Source organism: Centrocercus urophasianus, unplaced genomic scaffold (assembly GCF_019232065.1).
Source record: "Centrocercus urophasianus isolate 14NV4802_14NV808 unplaced genomic scaffold, USGS_Curo_1.0 seq_12, whole genome shotgun sequence".
Lineage (NCBI taxonomy): Eukaryota > Metazoa > Chordata > Aves > Galliformes > Phasianidae > Centrocercus > Centrocercus urophasianus.
In genome coordinates, this window is record NW_024884364.1 from 20,538,172 (window position 1) to 20,556,984 (window position 18,813).

The 18,813-nt window shown below is 35.9% G+C and overlaps 1 protein-coding gene across 1 annotated transcript in view; it reads left to right on the plus strand.

Annotated features, from left to right (window-relative positions):
* ROBO1 (roundabout guidance receptor 1) overlaps positions 1–17,560 on the plus strand; it is a 606,013-nt gene extending 588,453 nt beyond the window's left edge. The window contains exons 26-31 of the mRNA XM_042809975.1: positions 108–359; positions 3,863–4,272; positions 6,381–6,533; positions 13,543–13,851; positions 15,107–15,306; positions 15,918–17,560. Coding sequence (XP_042665909.1) covers positions 108–359; positions 3,863–4,272; positions 6,381–6,533; positions 13,543–13,851; positions 15,107–15,306; positions 15,918–15,932 — 1,339 coding nt within the window. The 3' untranslated portion in view covers positions 15,933–17,560. The remainder of the gene's footprint in view (positions 1–107; positions 360–3,862; positions 4,273–6,380; positions 6,534–13,542; positions 13,852–15,106; positions 15,307–15,917) is intronic.
* Positions 17,561–18,813: the final 1,253 nt, after the last annotated feature.

The following is an 18,813-nucleotide window of genomic DNA, read 5'->3' on the forward strand; positions in this document are numbered from 1 at the left end:
CGCATATAATAAGGATTCTTTTTTCCTGAGCTATTTATACATGTATCAAATATGCTAATTACACAGTAAAAATATAAGTCCTTATTTTCTTAAAAAAATAATTTTAGCTATGACCAAGAAATTCCATGTCCAGTCCCACCTGCAAGGATGTATCTGCAGCAAGATGAGCTAGAGGAAGAGGAAGAAGATGAGCGAGGTCCTACTCCACCTGTCCGAGGAGCAGCTTCCTCTCCAGCCGCAGTCTCCTATAGCCATCAGTCAACTGCCACTCTCACCCCTTCTCCCCAGGAAGAACTCCAGCCCATGTTACAGGACTGTCAGGAGGATCTGAGTCACATACAACACCAACCTGAACGGAGGTGTGTCAATGCAAATGCAGTGAGGCAGATGTGACAAAAGCTATCTTGGCCCCACTGAAAATTCCTGTTGAATTTAGTGAGCCAAGATTTTTCCTTTGATGTTTAATCTGTTAATATCTAACTTCTGATCCAGAATACTAGAACTATTTGTAACCTAAGAAATACATAATTAAGTTGCTTTATTATTATACCACAGAAAAAAATGCAGTATATCACTTTACGGTATGTGCTGTGCTGACACAAGTTAAATTCAAGTCATTAGGATATTAAAGTGGTATCGTTAACACAGCTTACCATATAATTACAGTTCCATTGTTTCCAATAGATTTACTGCATTATTACCATAAAATAGCATGCATTATTTCACAGTAACTGTGCAATTAACTTGTCATCCATATGTATGAATATATATAAATATATAATTTATATATCCTATAGATTTTCCTCCTCTCATAAATCCTAATACAGCAAATTACTGCTTGGAAAATTTTCTTAACATTTCCTCCTACCTCACTTAAAAGAATGACCAACTTTAATAAAGATAGATATTTGTTATGGGGAAATTTTGTTTCTTCTGTGAGTTGCTTTTAGTGCAAACTACTTTGCATGTATACTCAGATTCTGTTCCATAAAACACTGAATTCCGAATGAGGCTTTGTATGTATAATACGTACTTGTCTTGCTTTTTGATAATATGATGCAGCTTTTGCATTTAAAATTATATTCCTTTTCTCCAGTGGTTTGCATATGTTGTTTATCATCATAAAGATACCAACCTAACTGTAATAATACTGTCATACTTTCTGTTTTGAGCAAACTACAGGCTTGTTGTGAGCAGACTGCAACTTTTGATTTTGTTCCTATAGCTTACTGGACATTTATGGATGTATTTTACATATATATGTATTTTTTTTAAGATAGTTCAATTTTTTGTATTTCCTTTTTTAAGTAAGCAGTAGTTATTAATATTCTTTTTTAAAGGCTAATAACTGCTTTTATTTTTATTCCTTATTTCTGCTTTACCTATTTTCTTTTGTATCTCTTTTCTTTGTTTGTTATGGTAACACTTCTTGTGTTGTTTATCTTCTTTTGTTCCTCCATCTTCCTGAATTTTTATAACCACTCTTTTTATTTGTGGATTGCTAATAATATTTTCCCATAATTTTGAGCAACTCTAATATGTAGGAGCACAGAAGTGTTCATTTTAGCACTTCTGTCTGCAAGGATATTTAGAAGTTAAACTATTGGATGCTTAAAACAAAAATTGAAATACTAAGTAAGTGACCTCATATTATGTGTTTTGGGAAATAAGATATACTGAATGGAGTAGGCATTAGAGGATAATATGCAAACACACATAAACAAAAAGTTCTCTCAGTTTAACGACTCAAGACAGGTCACTATAAATATCTTCAAAGCCACTGAAAAAAGTTGAGTTTCATGTTTCAGGATTATTATTTACTTATTGAATTGATGGAAAAAATAGAATGTCTTTATTCTGTTCTTTCCTGCAACGGCTAAGCCTAGTTTTTCTGAAAGTCTTACCACTGTTAGTGGGTAAGTTTGATTTTACTTCTTTACTTCTTTAGACATTGTTTCTTTTCTTTTTGCTGTACCCATTGCATCACTTAAAAAAAAAGATTCATATAATTCCGTTACTTAATTGGCAAGTCCTTGGGGACTGTCTTTTTTATTTAATGGTGTTTATATGACCCATGGCATTGCTGTTTAATTGTTGGTTACGTTCAGCAGATGTAGCCCATTCTGGAAGGAAATTTCTGGTTTGAATATGGTATGACAATGCTTTCCAGTTAAAAATGCACTGAATGTTACCTGTCTGCACTGTTTTCATATTTTTTGCTAAGTGGTAGTTTCATAGCGAACATTAATGCCAAAAATACTGGTTTCCATGCTTTTTATTAGCTTTGTAGTCCTGCTGAATTATTATCTGAATTTCTGGTGAAAACCAGATGGTGATGATTGTATACTGTGACATGTCTCTGTCTGATTAGCTTGATAAATTTTTAGCATACCGATTATGTTGTTTGGAAGAATGGACAAGTAGAGGAAAAACAAAAGATTAATGGGATAGCAGAAGATGTCAATGTTTAAGATCAGAGACAATGTCGTTACTAAAGCAAGAACCACTGCATCAGATAAAGTGGACCAAGTATTGCAACTCCATATGCCCGTGAACAGCTGCTCTCACTTAGTCTATCCTTGAAGGCTGACAGGCACACTGTATTCCAAAATGCTAACATATTTTGTGGTCAGTTGCCTGTCTAATAATACTAAAGCCTGGAGAACAGGAAGACTGGAAAATATCTTGTGAGGACAGTTGTCACACGATCTTAAAATTAAGACATTTAAACTGTATTGAGTAAGGCCTCTAGTTAAAGGCAAGTAGATCTTCACATGTTCTAATGGCTTCTGTTCTTTTTTGTTCTATGAAATTGTTATTGGTAGATATCTCTAACTTGTCTTCATTACATATAGTACTTCTTATCAAAAATGGAAAGTAGTGTCTAGATAATGCAGTCCAGGGAGGTTGCAGCTTCTTCATGCTGCAAAGTATTATTTTTTTCCCTGCTGAATTGTCCTTCCAAAGTTAGTATTTCATTTATTGAAAGAAAAACAAGTCACCTGCAAAAAAGATCTTAGTTCACCAGCCATTCAATGAGATAATACAGAAAATTTTCAAGAAAGGAAAAATAAGTGGAAATTATTGCAAAATGGACAGCAGTATAATTTCCTGGTAAGCAAAACCAACAGTCCAGCTATTGCCGTAGAAAGTATTTATTTCTTTGAGACAAATGGTAATTAAAGATCGTGCCTGTGGCCCTGCAAAGAAAGCCTATTGTCAGTGATAATGCCTGTGACTTTAGAGAGAAGTTTTAAGTAAACAGAAAGCCAAAATAATTAAATCTAATACATTACTTCTTTAAGTTTCAGACATCATTGCTGATGATTCTCAAGCTCAAAATAAATTAACCACTTAACTGAATTTTGGTATCCTTAAGATGTAGCATTACAGTAGATTATTCTTTATTTATAATACCACGTAGGCCAATTTGAAAAATAAGGAAACATCAGTATCTCTTTTGTTATCCCCCATTTATTACCCCATAGGGGCTTGGACTTGATGATCTCTGGAGGTCCCTTCCAACCCTACAATTCTGTGATCTTTCTGAATCACTGAGGTGGGTGGAGGGAAGATGATGTTTTTTGAGCAATCTGTTTGGGTAGAGGTTTCAAGCTTCTAGTTGTAATATACTGACACTTTTGCTCTTACACTCAAGTATTCACAAATGATTTTTTTAATTAGTCACATAAACACCTCTTCTACTATCTGTACATGAATGATGTTAGGAAATGAGGAGTTTTATGCAACATAGGCCAATTTCCATTAAAATCAGTGCTGCATTTTTGATCAATTTAATCTCCTTTTTCCTCTAGCTATGTAATATGACTTCAGTTCTTCTTCCCTTTGTATTTTTATGCAGACGTCAGCCTGTGAGTCCTCCACCCCCTCCAAGGCCTATCTCTCCACCACATACCTACGGATATATCTCAGGGCCCTTGGTCTCTGACATGGATACTGACGCACCAGAAGAGGAAGAAGATGAGGCGGATATAGAGGTTGCTAAGATGCAGAATAGAAGACTCCTTTTGCGTGGCCTTGAGCAGACACCTGCCTCAAGTGTTGGTGATTTGGAGAGCTCTGTAACAGGGTCCATGATCAATGGCTGGGGTTCAGCTTCCGAAGAAGATAACATCTCGAGTGGGCGGTCTAGCGTTAGCTCTTCAGATGGATCATTTTTTACTGATGCAGATTTTGCACAGGCCGTTGCAGCAGCTGCAGAATATGCTGGCTTGAAAGTAGCCAGACGTCAAATGCAGGAAGCAGCAGGAGGTGAGTCTGTCCTGTATTTGAAAAGAGAAGGGGGAAAAAAGCTCCATTATGACATGTACTTATCCACAACCACTTACCCACTAAATTCCTATTCATATATTTGGAAATTCAGGAAGAGAAGGAGGGGGAAATTCTCACTAGTGGAAGAGGCAGTATGGGACTTTTGCTGGAGCTGTTCAAATAAATTGCTGCTCTGTATTTTTTCACATATGTAGTTCCTGGTTTTTTTTGTCTCGTTGGTTGTTGCCAAACTTCAGCCCTGTTCATGGATTTCCAGCCAGAACTGAATGAGTCTAGCACAGTCTTGCCTAGCTGTGCATGACTTACAAAGCTGTGGAGCAAAGTTTAGAAATCACTTCTTTACATAAAACTGCTTAATCAAAGGTAGTGTTATGTGTAAATATGAACATTTTTGTTATTATAATACTTTTTTTTCTCCAAGCTCACTGCTCTGATGACCATTCCTTAAGTCCCTGACATTTTACACTCAAACACTTCCTCTGGCATTGAATTATCTGAAAATTTACAGTTTCAAAAATATGACACCTTCATTATAACCAAGTGTGCCGTTACTCTTTTAGAAAAATTTCCAGTCAGTTCTTTTCTAATAGGTACTGTTTTTGCTGAGGGATAATTTAAGAAAAATTACAAAATTATATCCTCTTCCCAATGTAAGGCTCCAAGTATTTTCAGTCGTCTTCATGAGAGATTTAATGTCTCTGTATTGAAACGTCTATATAAATACTAAACCTTCAGAGTCTTATTTTCCCTTCAATTGAAAATATTTGTAATTGTTTCCCATTTCATATTTAATTATTAACTTTTGGAGAATGCTATTCAACTCTTACTGCTGTATTATTGAGATGAACTGGCTTTGTGCTGATTTCATAACTTGACAGCTGTTATTAGTTACAGTTTAGATGATAGATTATGAATATGCAGGAAGAACATTTTTTTTTTTCCTGAATCAGTGAAAAGATTAGTGTTTTGCTGTTGCTTTGCAACATACTGGTTATAGGCAATGCCTTTATATAGGTAATCAGCAACTTGATTAGTCCTGATGAAAGTTGCCACAGTTAGCTAAGAAATAAGAATACTGCAGTATGTAATGCTAATTTCAAGCAGATCTTTGAATATTTTGTCAATCTATTGAATTGCTAAACCTTAAGTATTGAGGACCCTGTCATAACTGTGTCCACACTGACACGATAGATTTGCAGCATTCCTCTCTCATTTCTGATATCCTCTCTGAGTTAACAGTCCTTTGTTTCATTTCCACACAGCTGTTCATCATGAGGAGTGAGAGGGGAGGTAATTTAGTAATTCTGGATGAAATCCTGGCCAATTGAAGTAGATGGCAAAACTCCCATTCATACCCATGGAGCCAGGATTTAATATATTTTCTAGAAATGCATTCATGCAAATAGATACGTGTGTGTGTGTAAATTTATATATTTAGAAAAGATTTTTTAACGTCTTGTTACTACTACATATAAATAATTTTACAACAGTCGAGTTCATGCAACAGTGACTTTTATGTATTGATATTACCTGTACCTGACTGCACATCCTGGAAACGTGACAATTCTTGTCTGAAAATAAGCTAGGATAAAATGCTAGTCATATATCCACAATGCATTCTTAGTAATTCACTCAAAGCTGTGCTGGGGCCATCTGTAGCTAAGTCCTGCTAGAGACTTGCTCCACTTCTTTTGAAGGAAAATTCACTGTGCCCAAGCCAGGGGAGGTGAAGCCCGTTTTAAGAGTGAAACATTTTGTTGCTTGTGTAAGCCTGCTGGGCTGGAAGCCTGTCTGTACTTGACTATGTATGGCTCTTAGGCTCCTTGAGCAAGAGCTCCCATTACAAACCAGTTGGATAATTCATGTGGAACTAAGCCAGCCTGCCTATTAGTAGGATAGCAAATGTTTCTTTTTAGTTATGTCTTACTCTGAAACTGCTTACAGTAAGAATGAGAGTATTAACAGTATTATGACAGTATTTTTAAAGTGCTGTATAGGCAGCTAGCTCTTATGTGAAAAAAGAGAAGTATGAAGCATCGTATTTTGGATGAGAAAAATAATAGCTATTGTTCTGTAACAATTTTCAGGCCGTAGACATTTTCATGCATCACATTGTCCCAGACCCACCAGCCCTGTGTCTACTGACAGCAACATGAGTGCTGTTGTAATACAGAAGGTCCGACCTGCCAAAAAGCAAAAACACCAGCCAGGACATCTGCGCAGAGAAGTCTACACAGATGGTGAGTCCACTGAAACGGGTGAAAACGTCAGTGAACCTTTCTAACTACGCATTCAGTGTGTGTGTGTGTGAAATTTTTCCACAGAGATAACATTATGTTTCAGAATTCAGTGATTTGTGTTTCCTGTTGCTAAACACAGTGAACAGATTAATCATTTTAAATGTCGTAGTTCCTTAATCCTGTATATTGATGCTGCCACTCAAGAGCCTTGCACCTGTTTTCTGTAGTGTCCTAATCGGCTAATTACCATCATTATTTAGGAGCCCAGATAGCATAAATAGTACAATCATTGAGAGTAATGTGTAGTTAGGATTAAAATCTTCATTCCCATGACTAAATATTAAAGCATCCGGAATGGTTTTTTTTTTTTCTAAAAAAAAAATAAATAAATAAACAAAAAAAAAACAACAAACAAACCAAAAAAACATTAGCCATTCAAATAGTGGACAACAGAAATCAATGAATCTTAATCCTGACCACAGCATTCTTGCAAGCAGTTACTTTATGAGTAGGAGCAAAATTTAATCATCTTCTCTCATGCCTTCACACACAATATCAACTCTTGCTGAAAGGGTAGTGCTTGTACTCCCTTGGGACCACAGAAGGATAATGCAAACACTGTGATGTTGTCTAGAGAGAGCCTTTAATGAAAATGCCTCAGGTGGTGCAACTTTTATTAAACCACTACCTTCCAGTTTTATAAAACAACCCAAGGGCTTTGTTGGAAATTCATGTTAGATAAATTCTCAAAGACTTAACCCATCTTGTCAAGTTTGCTAGATTTGCTAACTGGGGGAGGGGAAAGAAAGGCACCATTCCCCACCTCCTGGATCTCGGCAACAACAATCTGATTAGGACTTTCATTACCAGGCTGAATTTTTTCAAAGAGGGGCATCATTTGCTATTATCATATGAAAGCCTAATATTATAGATCCTTATCCAGGGTTACTAGAAGGGAGTTTTGAGCCACTTCTCCCCGTGATTCCTGCCACTTGACGACAAAATTTAATACAAAGCACCCAGCACGATGGGCAGAAGTAATTTAGCAATGAGTGGTTGTCCGTGCTATTATCTGTACTTTATCCTGAGTATTTTCTCTCACTAGCATATATCAGATATTAGACTGCATTAAATACTGGCATGACACAGTGCACCTGGGCCTCTTGGCTTATGCCCAGGCTCCTTCTGCTAGTGAGACTAAGCTGCTGGAATATTATCTGATTTCAAGAGGTTATTACAGTGGTTTTGTGCATGTTTGCTTCTGTGAAACGACAGCACAAGGTATAAATCCCAAAACTGTTCCAGAAATGTTACATTTATTACACTCCTGCAATGGCATTTTTTGCAAGCTTTTAAGTACATTTTATCAGTTTTTAATATCTTGAAAAAAATGTTCTTAACTGAGTAATTGGCTGAGCATCAAACCTTGCTATGAACACAACATACCAGAAATAAAATGTGGACAGGAGTTTTATTTGGCCATTTTCTTCTAATATGGGAATAAATAAAAGGAGGACCAGCATTTGATGACAGGTCTTTGAGAAAGTAATTATACAAAGTTAAGTCATAGAGCATTGTGATTAGATTTTGCAACAGATTTGACAATTGTGATCAATATTTGTTTTGTGTTGCATAGCACATGCTTACTTCAGCGTATTTTCTAATTAGAGAATTTTTGCTAACCAGTTTGGTGTGCAATACTGTGTGGTCGTACAGAAAAGCAAATTACAGCTTTAATTCCTGCAGGCGTAATCATAGATAATAAAACCCAGTTCAAAGGTTGAAGGGCTTTCTTTGGTTTTGTTTTCTTGTTGGTTTTGTTGTTGTTGTTGTTTTAACCTATATCAATTTACATAGTGTTTTACATGCTTGGAACCTTACTGAAGATTATAACTATTCGCTTTAATAGCTACAGCTATTAAATATACTGTCCCTGTAGAATAAGCTGTAAAATAACATCTACTAATTGTTTTTCTTATGTGCAAAAAGTGATACGGAAATATGAGTGAAACATTTGAGCACGATTGACCTTTCCCAGATCAGCGTAGGCTTTTCTGCTGGCTTGATGCCACAGTGTTACTTATCTTTTGTATGAAGTATTACCTATTATGAAGACTTTGTTTTCTCGGTGGGTGAGCGTGCATGTTTCTGGTAGAAGACAACTGCCATTGTTCATCTAAGCATTTATTGTTGGCCACAGCAATAAATATTGAAAAGAGAAAAACACATTGCTTCATTATCTTCTAAACCTTTTAAATTGAATTTGCTTTCACGAGTAAAGATTTTTCTACTATTCCCAAAGAACCTGAATTAGTATCCCATAGCAGTTTGTTGAAATACTTGCGTTGAGTTTATGCAGTTAGTCAATGAAAAGGATTTATAAATAAAGTGTCTGCAGTAACATTTGAAGAATATTATCAGCAGAGATGTACATATGTCATGTAAAATTCTATACGTTTTTTTGTTGCATAGCAAGATTTGGAAAAGAGGTTTGGTATTTCTGAAAGTGTGTTTGTTACTACTGTAGTCATACAAGGCCTACCACTAACCCTGTACAGATAATAGCAGTTTTGTAATCTCTGTTAGCATAAGTTGAAATCAGTTTCTCCTTTATGTGGGATGAAATTGTAGCTCAATCGCATTATTCTTTGACAGTCATCCAGGTGGTAAAATGTTCTCCATATTTCTTGCTAAAAAAATCTTTGCTCTGTAGCTGGTAAGGATTAAAATGTATGATTTTTTCTTTAATTGCTCTTCATCTGGCCTTTTGGAGTTAGTTACTAAAGGTGCATTACAAGAACCAGCGGATGTATGCACCTTCTCAGCCTTGTCTGACCTGCTTACATATTAGATTTAAGAAAACCAAATTTTAAATGAATATTTCTCTAAAACATTGTATATGAAAGTCACTTCTCAATTGTGATAAATTCTTTCATCAGTAATGTCAATCCTTGGAGTTGTAAGCATGTAGATTTTTAAAAAAAAGGATGAAAGTCCTTTGTCATTGCTTAGGTTCAGTAGGTTTTTCAATATAAATGACACCACTGATGCTGTTCACATGAGATTTTAAATCCTGATTCTCTTGTAAATCTTTCAGTGTCAAAGGAAAAAAATATTAACATTTTCACAACCAACTGTTCAGGTCTGCAACTGAGATATTTATCTGTGCTGTCAATGACATGACATTAGGGCAGCTCATACAAGGCAACTGAATATTTACCTCATATTTACTCCATATTTACTTGGATTTTCACTTTGAAATGTAAGCCACTGTGCATGCCAACATCATTTGTACTTGTTTATGCCTCTACCTGTGAAAAAATCTACAGGTCTTTAGGAAAAGTTGTATAATAAGACCTACTTTCTTCGTTTAACACTATTTGCAATTATTTTTTTCTGTTTATTTATGATTTCTCTACTTCAGTTCAAAACTAGCTTAGTAGGTTCTTCTTCCCTACTGTCTTTCTGCTTCTCCCATGATTTCTGCATCTGTTTTCATTTACAATCTTATTGAAAATAGTCATCCACCTTTCAAATGACACATATGGGAGGTTTCCCCTGCAGACTATCCATACTTTAAAATAGCATCCATTGTTTTTGCTAAGTGGGAAGCAGTACAACAATAATACAGAAACATGAATGAAGCATGTGTGTACTTCTGACCTTTAGCAAACATTTCTGAATTCTTTATATTGGTTTGACGTTGCTCTGTGATTTATTTTTTATTCTTTACAGTGGAAACTTCCATTTTCCTTGTAAGAAGTGTGCCAGTTTGTACTAGAGGAGGCAGATTGAATCTAGATTTTCTCTGTGATCTGAGCTGTTAAAATAAATACCACAGGGGTGTAATAGTGTTGACCTTGGATTTTTTTTATTTTTTTTTTTTTTCTCTGTACAGGATTCTTCTCAGTAAGGAATACTCTGTTATAATGAAGATTTTTATAGTTTCCCTGCAGGTTGCAGAAATGTTCTCAAAAGAGAATATTACTTTTCTGTAGTTATTGTACTGTTGAGCTACTGATATTTTGTGAAGCTTTTTTTTTATACTAGCGTGTCTTTCCTTTTTATGGTCAAGACTTAACACCTCTTTGTTCATTGTCCTGTGTGGCTGGATAGGATTCTTGTATAAAGTAGTTTGTTCCAAATAATATTTTATAGGCAACACGAAATATGCTGATTCTTGCCTTTGGTATTAAGCCAGTGCACTGGCATGCCAAAACTGTTGGAGACTGGCTCCAAGAGTGACTGAAAATGTCGATATTAAGTCTCTAAACTTCCTTTATTATCAGAAGGGCAATTGAGTGTTTTTTTTAAAGTAATAAAGACAGTCAGTGGGGATTGTGAGGCACAAAATGTTGCATGAAGTTCTGCTCTTCCAGAGGTATACAGTTCTGACTTAGAGATTTGTAGTTTGGGTATTTTTATCCACCTGGGATTCTGAGAAAAGATGTAGCGAGGAGGATGCTTTTCTGAGAGAAGAAAACAGTGTGTATTTCTTCAAGCTAAGGCAGATTTTATTGTCGTTGTTTTATTTTGTCCTAAGCAAGTTCTATAATCACTAAAAATATTCTCCAGAAGTGGTAAGGATGACATCCCCAGCTTTGTTTGAGAGCAGTTAGTGTGCTTGATATGCTTTGGCCTGGACTTGGTATGGTCTGATGCGCTGGGCTCCCATGGAATGTATCACGTCCTATACTGGACAGAGTCCACACAGTCCTAGTTGTTGATTTACAACAGAATACATACTTCTTGAGACCAACATTTTTTGGAGCAGGTATCGACGCAGTGTGTACAGGGCTAGACAGCGCAGTGAATTTAATTTGGTTTGCTCTTCTGTGGCTAGAGTTCACAGGGCATTTCAGTGCATAGTGGATGTAGACCGAGTGCTATTGTGATGTCTGGAGTTTTATTGCTAAAAACATACAGGAAGTTGTGGATAACAAGGGAATGGATCATAACTGATTCCGCGCTTTCTTGCTCAAATCAGTTGTAGTTAATATTTGAGAAGTTAATGAATGAGAAGTTGCCTGCCTATTTTGTATTTATAAATCCTTCAGATGAAGAAGTACAGTACATTGCCCACAGATCTGTCTTGGTTCTTGCTTTATAGCCTAACAATTCACACTACTTAGATAAAATCATTTTGATTGATCCACTTAATACATCCAGGCTTCCAGGTAATTTACATTATGGCTTTTCAAGTTTTGGAAATGACTGGGTTTTCTCTTAAAAGCCCTCTGCAAACAGTGAGTGTTAAGCAGATACTTAAAAGTAAGTGCGGGTATTCCATTGCTTAGTTTCAGTATTTTTTAAAATTAGTGTTTGCCAAACTGTCAGAGTTTGATAAATAAACTACTCTGTAGTGTTTGCAAATATCATATGGCTTACTGTCCAACTTGTACATAGCTAATAGAAACAGATTGAAAGAAAATTCTTTATTTCTTGTAAAATGGATTTGGCACCTTATTCAAGTCAAATACTAAAACACAAAGAGGATTTTTTGTTTTTTTGGTTGGTTTGGTTTTATTTTGTTTTACCAAGATGGTGGAATTCATGCAGCAAGAATGACATTATGAATCTCATTTACCTACATCCAAACAGAGGGGAATAATTCTATGACATCTGTTTTCCTCATCATCTAAGTATGTCTAGCTGACAGTTGATAAAATATCCATTCTTATTTGTAACAGGTCAGAGGCAATTCCAAGTAACATCACTAGTTTAACATGGAGAATGCTAGTCAACTTGCATATAGCATTGAATTCTGTATTGCTGCACCTATCAGCTTGGTCAGACCAAGTCATTTGTGTTTTGGTGTCACTGGAAAAAAAATTCTGTCATCTGTCGTATCCCAGTTTATACATATATGTTAAATTCTCTTTCTTATGCATGATTGCTGCATTTAGTCTTGGTCCAATTTAGTTAGTTTTCAGTTGAGATGCCCTCTTGAATAGACTGTGAATTAGCTGTAAGTATATATAGAGATGCTGTTTAAATACCGCAGCTGCTCCAAGATTTTTAAGGAAGTAGAAAGAATGAATGCACAGTTAGAAAAGGCTGAAGTAGTAATTTTTAATTAACAGAGCTGTTCATTTTTCTTAGCAATCTCATTTGTGAACATTAGCCTCAGAAACATCTTACCCTCCTCATGTTTTTGAACCTGTTTTATATCTGTGTGATTTGAAACTACAGTTTTGTTCTGAACCACTTCAATATTGTCACTTCCTTGTTTTATTTTCCTTCACACTTTGTGTGCCACAGAGCACTATTATATCCAGATTAACTGTTTGTGCTTCCTAGATTTAGTACATTAATAGAAAATTGAAATGTGTGCCTTATAAATTCTGTTTAAAATTACATAAAATGTTAGAACTCTTTTAGCTGTACTAATTTAATGGACAAACTGGAAAGAGTAGGTGTCTTTTTATTTTCTGATCTTGTTGAGAGGTTGTTACTTCTTTGATTGAATGTGGGGGGATTTATATCTCATGACATGCAAATGTCAAAAATGTGCATGTTAAAATTAAGTCATTATCTTGAAAAAAGAATGCGGTAATTAAAGCAGTTTATCCCTACATGTATCAGCAGTGTCTGTACATTCTTTAGCCCAGCTGACTTGTTTTAGCACTCAATATGTTGAAAACCATGAGGTATAGCAAAAGCTGTTGGTTTCTTGGATGAATTTTGCAAAAATGCTAAATATCAGCAAATATAATAGCAGATATGCTGATATTAAAGTGCCTAAAGTTACTACAACTGTTTTTTTGTAATTATTTTTAAGAAAATAAGATGATTTGAGAAGGTCTTTGCATTTTTACAGGTTGATGTTTGGAAAAACCCATCAGCAGTTATAACAGTAATATAATACTTCTTGAGGTTAAGAGAGAAGGACAGAGGGAGAGCTGAAAGTAAATAGAGCATCTGTTTCTTCAGCAGACATCAAATATTATTTCTAATTTTACTAATGTGTGATGTCATTTTAATTATTATTCTTTTTCTAACTCTGTAGACTTGCCTCCCCCTCCTGTGCCACCTCCCGCTATAAAATCACCAACCGCCCAGTCCAAATCTCAGCTGGAGGTGCGACCTGTCATGTTACCAAAACTGGCTTCTATAGAACCGAGGACAGACAGATCCGCAGAAAGAAAAGGAGTGAGCTACAAGGGGAGGGACGGGGTGGATGGGAGACAGCATTCGGACATGCGGACAAATTCAGGAGAGCGGAGAGAATCACAGGAACAGCAAGGTGATGGGAAACTGCGAGGAAGTAAAGCACCGAAACGAGAAGGCACACCAGCAAAAACTCATCTTCTTCAAGGTTATTTTGCATGCTGTGGGTTTAATGAAGCACTGCATTGTTGACTGTAGGGAAGAGGCTAACTCTTTCCAGGTCTCTCTCACACATACATGAATGAAGTTCTATCTACAGAGTTGCTAGCATTTACCTCTAAATGTACATTGGTAATACAGATCATATTGCAGATTCTCACTAGAGTAAAATGCAACCAAGAGCTTATGAAAAACATAGCTTTTCCGTTTTGTACTCCTTATTCATCCATCATATCATCCATGATATCTTGAAGCTAACACTGATTGAAGCCCAAAAAGAAATATTCCTTGAAAGTCATAAGGATCAATGTCCTTGTCTAGGATCAGAATCTATCTGTATCTAATCTAAATTTACTCTAGTTTGTAGAGGAACTGGCTGAAGTGAGATAGTATGTCTGCAAGTCAAATATCTAATGTTTCTACCAAAAAGTTGGTGCTTGGCTCATTTTTCTTTAATTAAGGAGGAACGTGCCTTATCCTCTTTAAAAAATAAGAATGCCAGGGTATTGATGCATTAGATATAAGTAGTAAATGTCATGTATCAGATCTAATCAATCAAATCTCTTTTTCTGGAAGTTAGTAAGATTGCAGGTAAGTAGAACAAGCGTTCGCTAAAGCTTTCAACACAGGTTCATACAAATGCACTGGTCCTGTCTTCCTAAAAGCGTGCAAGATCAGTATCAGGGATGACTAGGTAGTAAATTGGTTTAAAGGCTGCGTTAGTAACAGATTGTTACTGATTACAGAGGTTACCATCGGTAAAAGTTATTAGAATGCTGCTTTTCAGAATGACACTGAGACTTAAAAACATGCCTCTTTGTTTCAAACTCAGCATGGGAAATACAGAGTCTAATATCGAGATGCAGCGAACTTCTCGTTCTAGTGAAATAGCATGCATGTATTGTCATTTCCTCCTACTCAGTCATATTGAAAATATACTGCAAGGGTTGTTTTTTTTTCATTTTCTTAGAGAGCATTGCAGGGATCATAAATTGAAATGAAGTGGACATTAATCTTGAATTAGTTTTTTTGTGGTGAACGTTACTACATGAATATTATAAATTTCCTCAAGAAAGCTTCTATAATGCTATTATGGAAACAGTGTATTTCATATTCCTGTCAGGTGTCACTGTAAACCTACTGAGGATCATAAAAAGTAAAATAAATCAGCCATGTGCAAAAATTTTGAGATCACAATATCTCTGAGGTTGTAAACATAACAATGTGTCTATTTGATTATTCAGAGGACATCCTGCCATATTCTAGACCAACGTTTCCAACATCAAATAATCCCAGAGATCCCAGCTCCTCCAGCTCTATGTCTTCAAGAGGATCAGGAGGGAGACAGAGGGCAGATCAAGCAAATATAGCCCGAAGAAATGTTGCAGAAATGCAAGTACTGGGAGCATATGAACAAGGAGAAGAAGAAGAAGATGAGATGGAGGTAACTGCAGTTGTACCATAGTTGACCATAAATAGATCAAGTTTATTTTCTGTTCTTAGATGCCAAAAAGGAACTTTTCGCTCGAAATGTTCTCCTCGGAAAATCAGTCCCTTTACTGTCTATTAACAGCATGTGTAAACCCAGAAAATAATTTTTAAGAATGTGTCAGGAGCATAAAAGCAAGATGTTGCATGGAATAACTGTCTCCACACTAAAACTTATAGAACAGAACTTGCAGAAATAAAATATTTGAATGTACACTTTACATTATTCAGGTTCATTCAAAAGTCAAAATTCAAAAGGCATTAATTCATCTATGAACACTGTGCCATTGCCTTTCACAGTGTTTGAAAGTTCCTATTTCTATGTTTTAGTAAATATGAAGACCTGTGAGCTTTTTCTTCCTTTTTTTTCCTGCTTCATGATATTAATTCAGTTTGAATCCTGACTGAAGAAGGAGTGTGCAACATGCAGTCATAATGCCACACGTACTTAAAAGTAGTAATTATTGTTTAAAGTCGAATCTCTATAAAGTATGTAAAATAAACTTTAAATAATAGAATCTAGCTTATAGTCATTGATGTCTTTTTTTTTTTCTTTCTTTCATACAGGAAACAGAAAGCTGAAGACAGCAACATGTACTGTAACAGGCTTTTGAAATCTAATCAGAAAAAAAAAATCACTTAAGATGCCTCAAGTCTGATGATGTTTGACGCCAGAAATAATGTTCAGTGCAATCAGAGTGTACAATTTTTAATTTTTTTTTCATGCCATCAGAATACTAGTTTTTACTTTATTCTTTCTTTGTAAACCCTCATTATTAGGAACAGCTCTTGCTTTTTCCAGGATGTTTCATCACCTTCACTGCCCAAGAAGGCAGGTAAGCTGCTCTTCATGGTACGTAGGTCAGCTGCTGCTTCAGGATTTGAGCAGAAGCCTGGGATCCCCAAATTCCTCCCCTGACAGTCAGTGCTCAGTGCACTGCTGGTACATCGACGAGCCAATTGATAGCCTAACAAGTAATACAGCGTTGATTGAAAACTTCCACAAAGTGAATATTGTGGAGAGCATTCTTTTATTCTAACGATTTTACTGTAGTCTGCTGTTAGTCAAATGGCATCTTGCAATTTCAATACAGAGCATGTATCTTGTTTTTTTGACAGTCTCTTGCTAACTTTCTGCAGCAGATACAGTTTTACAAATACAAATGATAGCAATTCAGGACGAGGTGGCTCTTATTGTAAATACGTACTCATTTTAAATCCCCTGTGGTACTTTGTCTTTCCATTTTCAACGTTAAGTACATTCTTATTAAAAATGTCCCTTGGGATGGACAGGAGGTAAGGCAATGTGAATGCTGTTCATCATGGCATGTGCAAGTTTATTGGAAACGTTTTCTAATTCTCAGCCTCAACAGTGCTAATGAAAGTAAGCAAGAAAAGCAATGGACATTTTTAATAAAGATTGAATAATATCATTAACTGTTACTGGCCCAAATCTCAGACCTCTACTTGTGTCAATTCACCTTAAAGAAGTGCCACTTAAACAAGTTTCATTTGATCTTGGCGGTTATGTTTTTTGTAATGCACTGCTTATCTTTTTTTTTTTTTTTTTTTTGGTTTTAAAAGCACAATCACTAAACTTTGTTTGTAAACCATTGTAACTATTAACCTTTTTTTTTTTTTTTTTTTGTCTTATTGAAAATGTTAAGCATTTCTTTGGGATACTTTTTGTTTTTTTGTTAATGCTCTATGTCTGTATTGGGAATATTTGAATGGTGACAGATGGTAAAGTAACAAACCTAAACATGGGCCATAATCAGAACGCTTCTCACTTTTCCTGAACTTACAGAAAATTCTCAGTTTTGTTGTGGCCTCTCAACATTGGATTATCAATAAAGCTGGAATAGAGGCATTAGTTGCATCGGATTTGCCAAATGATGTCCTCTGTCTGTAGAATTTATGACCTTTTTTTGTAATTATAAAATTTCTCTGTCATTGGTGCTAATGGAAAAATATGTGTTTGTTTATTGACAACTATCAGGACTAGCCCCAATGGAAAAAAAAAAAAAAGAAAAAGAAAAAAAAAAAAAAAGTGTTTTGGTGTTTACCGAGGACTGAAATTTTTCATTTAGCTAATTTTTAAAGAAAGGTTACATAGAAAGGATGTGCAGTACTAAAGGAACAATCCATGTGATTAATGTTTTCATTACGTTCATGTAAGAAACCTCATATTTTAGCCATAATTTTGCATACTGAGGATCCAATAATCAGAAAAGTAATTTTTGTCACATTATTTATTAAAAATGTTCTCAAATACATTCTTTTTCTTGCGTAGTTTCTTGTGTTCCCTGATGCTTAATTTTAGGGTCAATTCTGACCTTTTTTTTAATGATGTGAATCAGAATATATTCCACTGAAATTGTGCAGGTTACAGTAGCATGAGCAGAGTAGGAGAGCTGGATGCAGCTTAAGATTTCACATAATTACAATTGATTACCTTCAAGATCTGATTTCTTGGTGCTTCATGAACTGTGATAACTAAAATGTCCCTTAGCCTGCCAATTTCCAGAGGGAGCTGGTGAAGAAAATCTGTACCAACAAAAGCATTCACCTCAGGGGCGTGATACATTAGTTACAGAGGAAATAAGATCCAAAAACATAAAGGGAAGGGATATTATGAGTCATGTTTTTGTTGGAGGTCTGCACGAATACAAGTTTTCTTAACAGCCTGCTGTGGCCATTCTGTGCCCTGCAGAGTCCTGCTGTGGGTCATGATCAAATAGGTAATGTACCCTTTTCCACTCTTGCATTTTCATAACCCCATTCTTGCTTTTTCTTTCTGTACCCCATTATTCCACCAAAATTTGGAAAGATGAAAGCATTTTGCATGAAAAAAGAAAAAAAAAAAGAAAAACACAAAACAAAAAAACTGTTTTTTTCACTCAATGCAACCTTTTTGCTCTTCATCGTTTTCACTTCCATATTTCTTCTTTCCCAAGAGCTTAAAACAGTCTGGAGCCAGATCCAGAGATGCTGCAGAGCAGTACAGCACCATGTGTTTTGCTACTGACGATTGCCAGAGCCTTAACAATTTAATCAGGCATAAGCCATAAACGTAATTTATTGCTTAATTATGGCTTCAAAGCTGGTCTTAGGATAGTAGCATAAGTTAAAAGTTACAGTGTTGCATTTCTGTTTTGATTAGAGTGGCGATTTTTTGGTGTCTTCAGTCTTCATGTCTGAGTTCAGAGAACCATACATTAAGCCACCAATGCAGTCCAGACAGGATCCTTCAGGCCAGACTGTGCCACAGGAGGTATCCATCTAACCCACACCTTTCCTTCAGAGGAGGCAGGAAAGGTCAATTTGATGAGCAGCTGACTGTCTCTCCTGGTGCTAGGCACGGCCTGATGGTTTGGGCTCAAGCCGTTGTCATGGCAGGGTGTGAGGGAACTGGAAGGCAGGTTTCCTGAGTTTGTCAGCTGCTTGGCAGAAAGGCTTAATC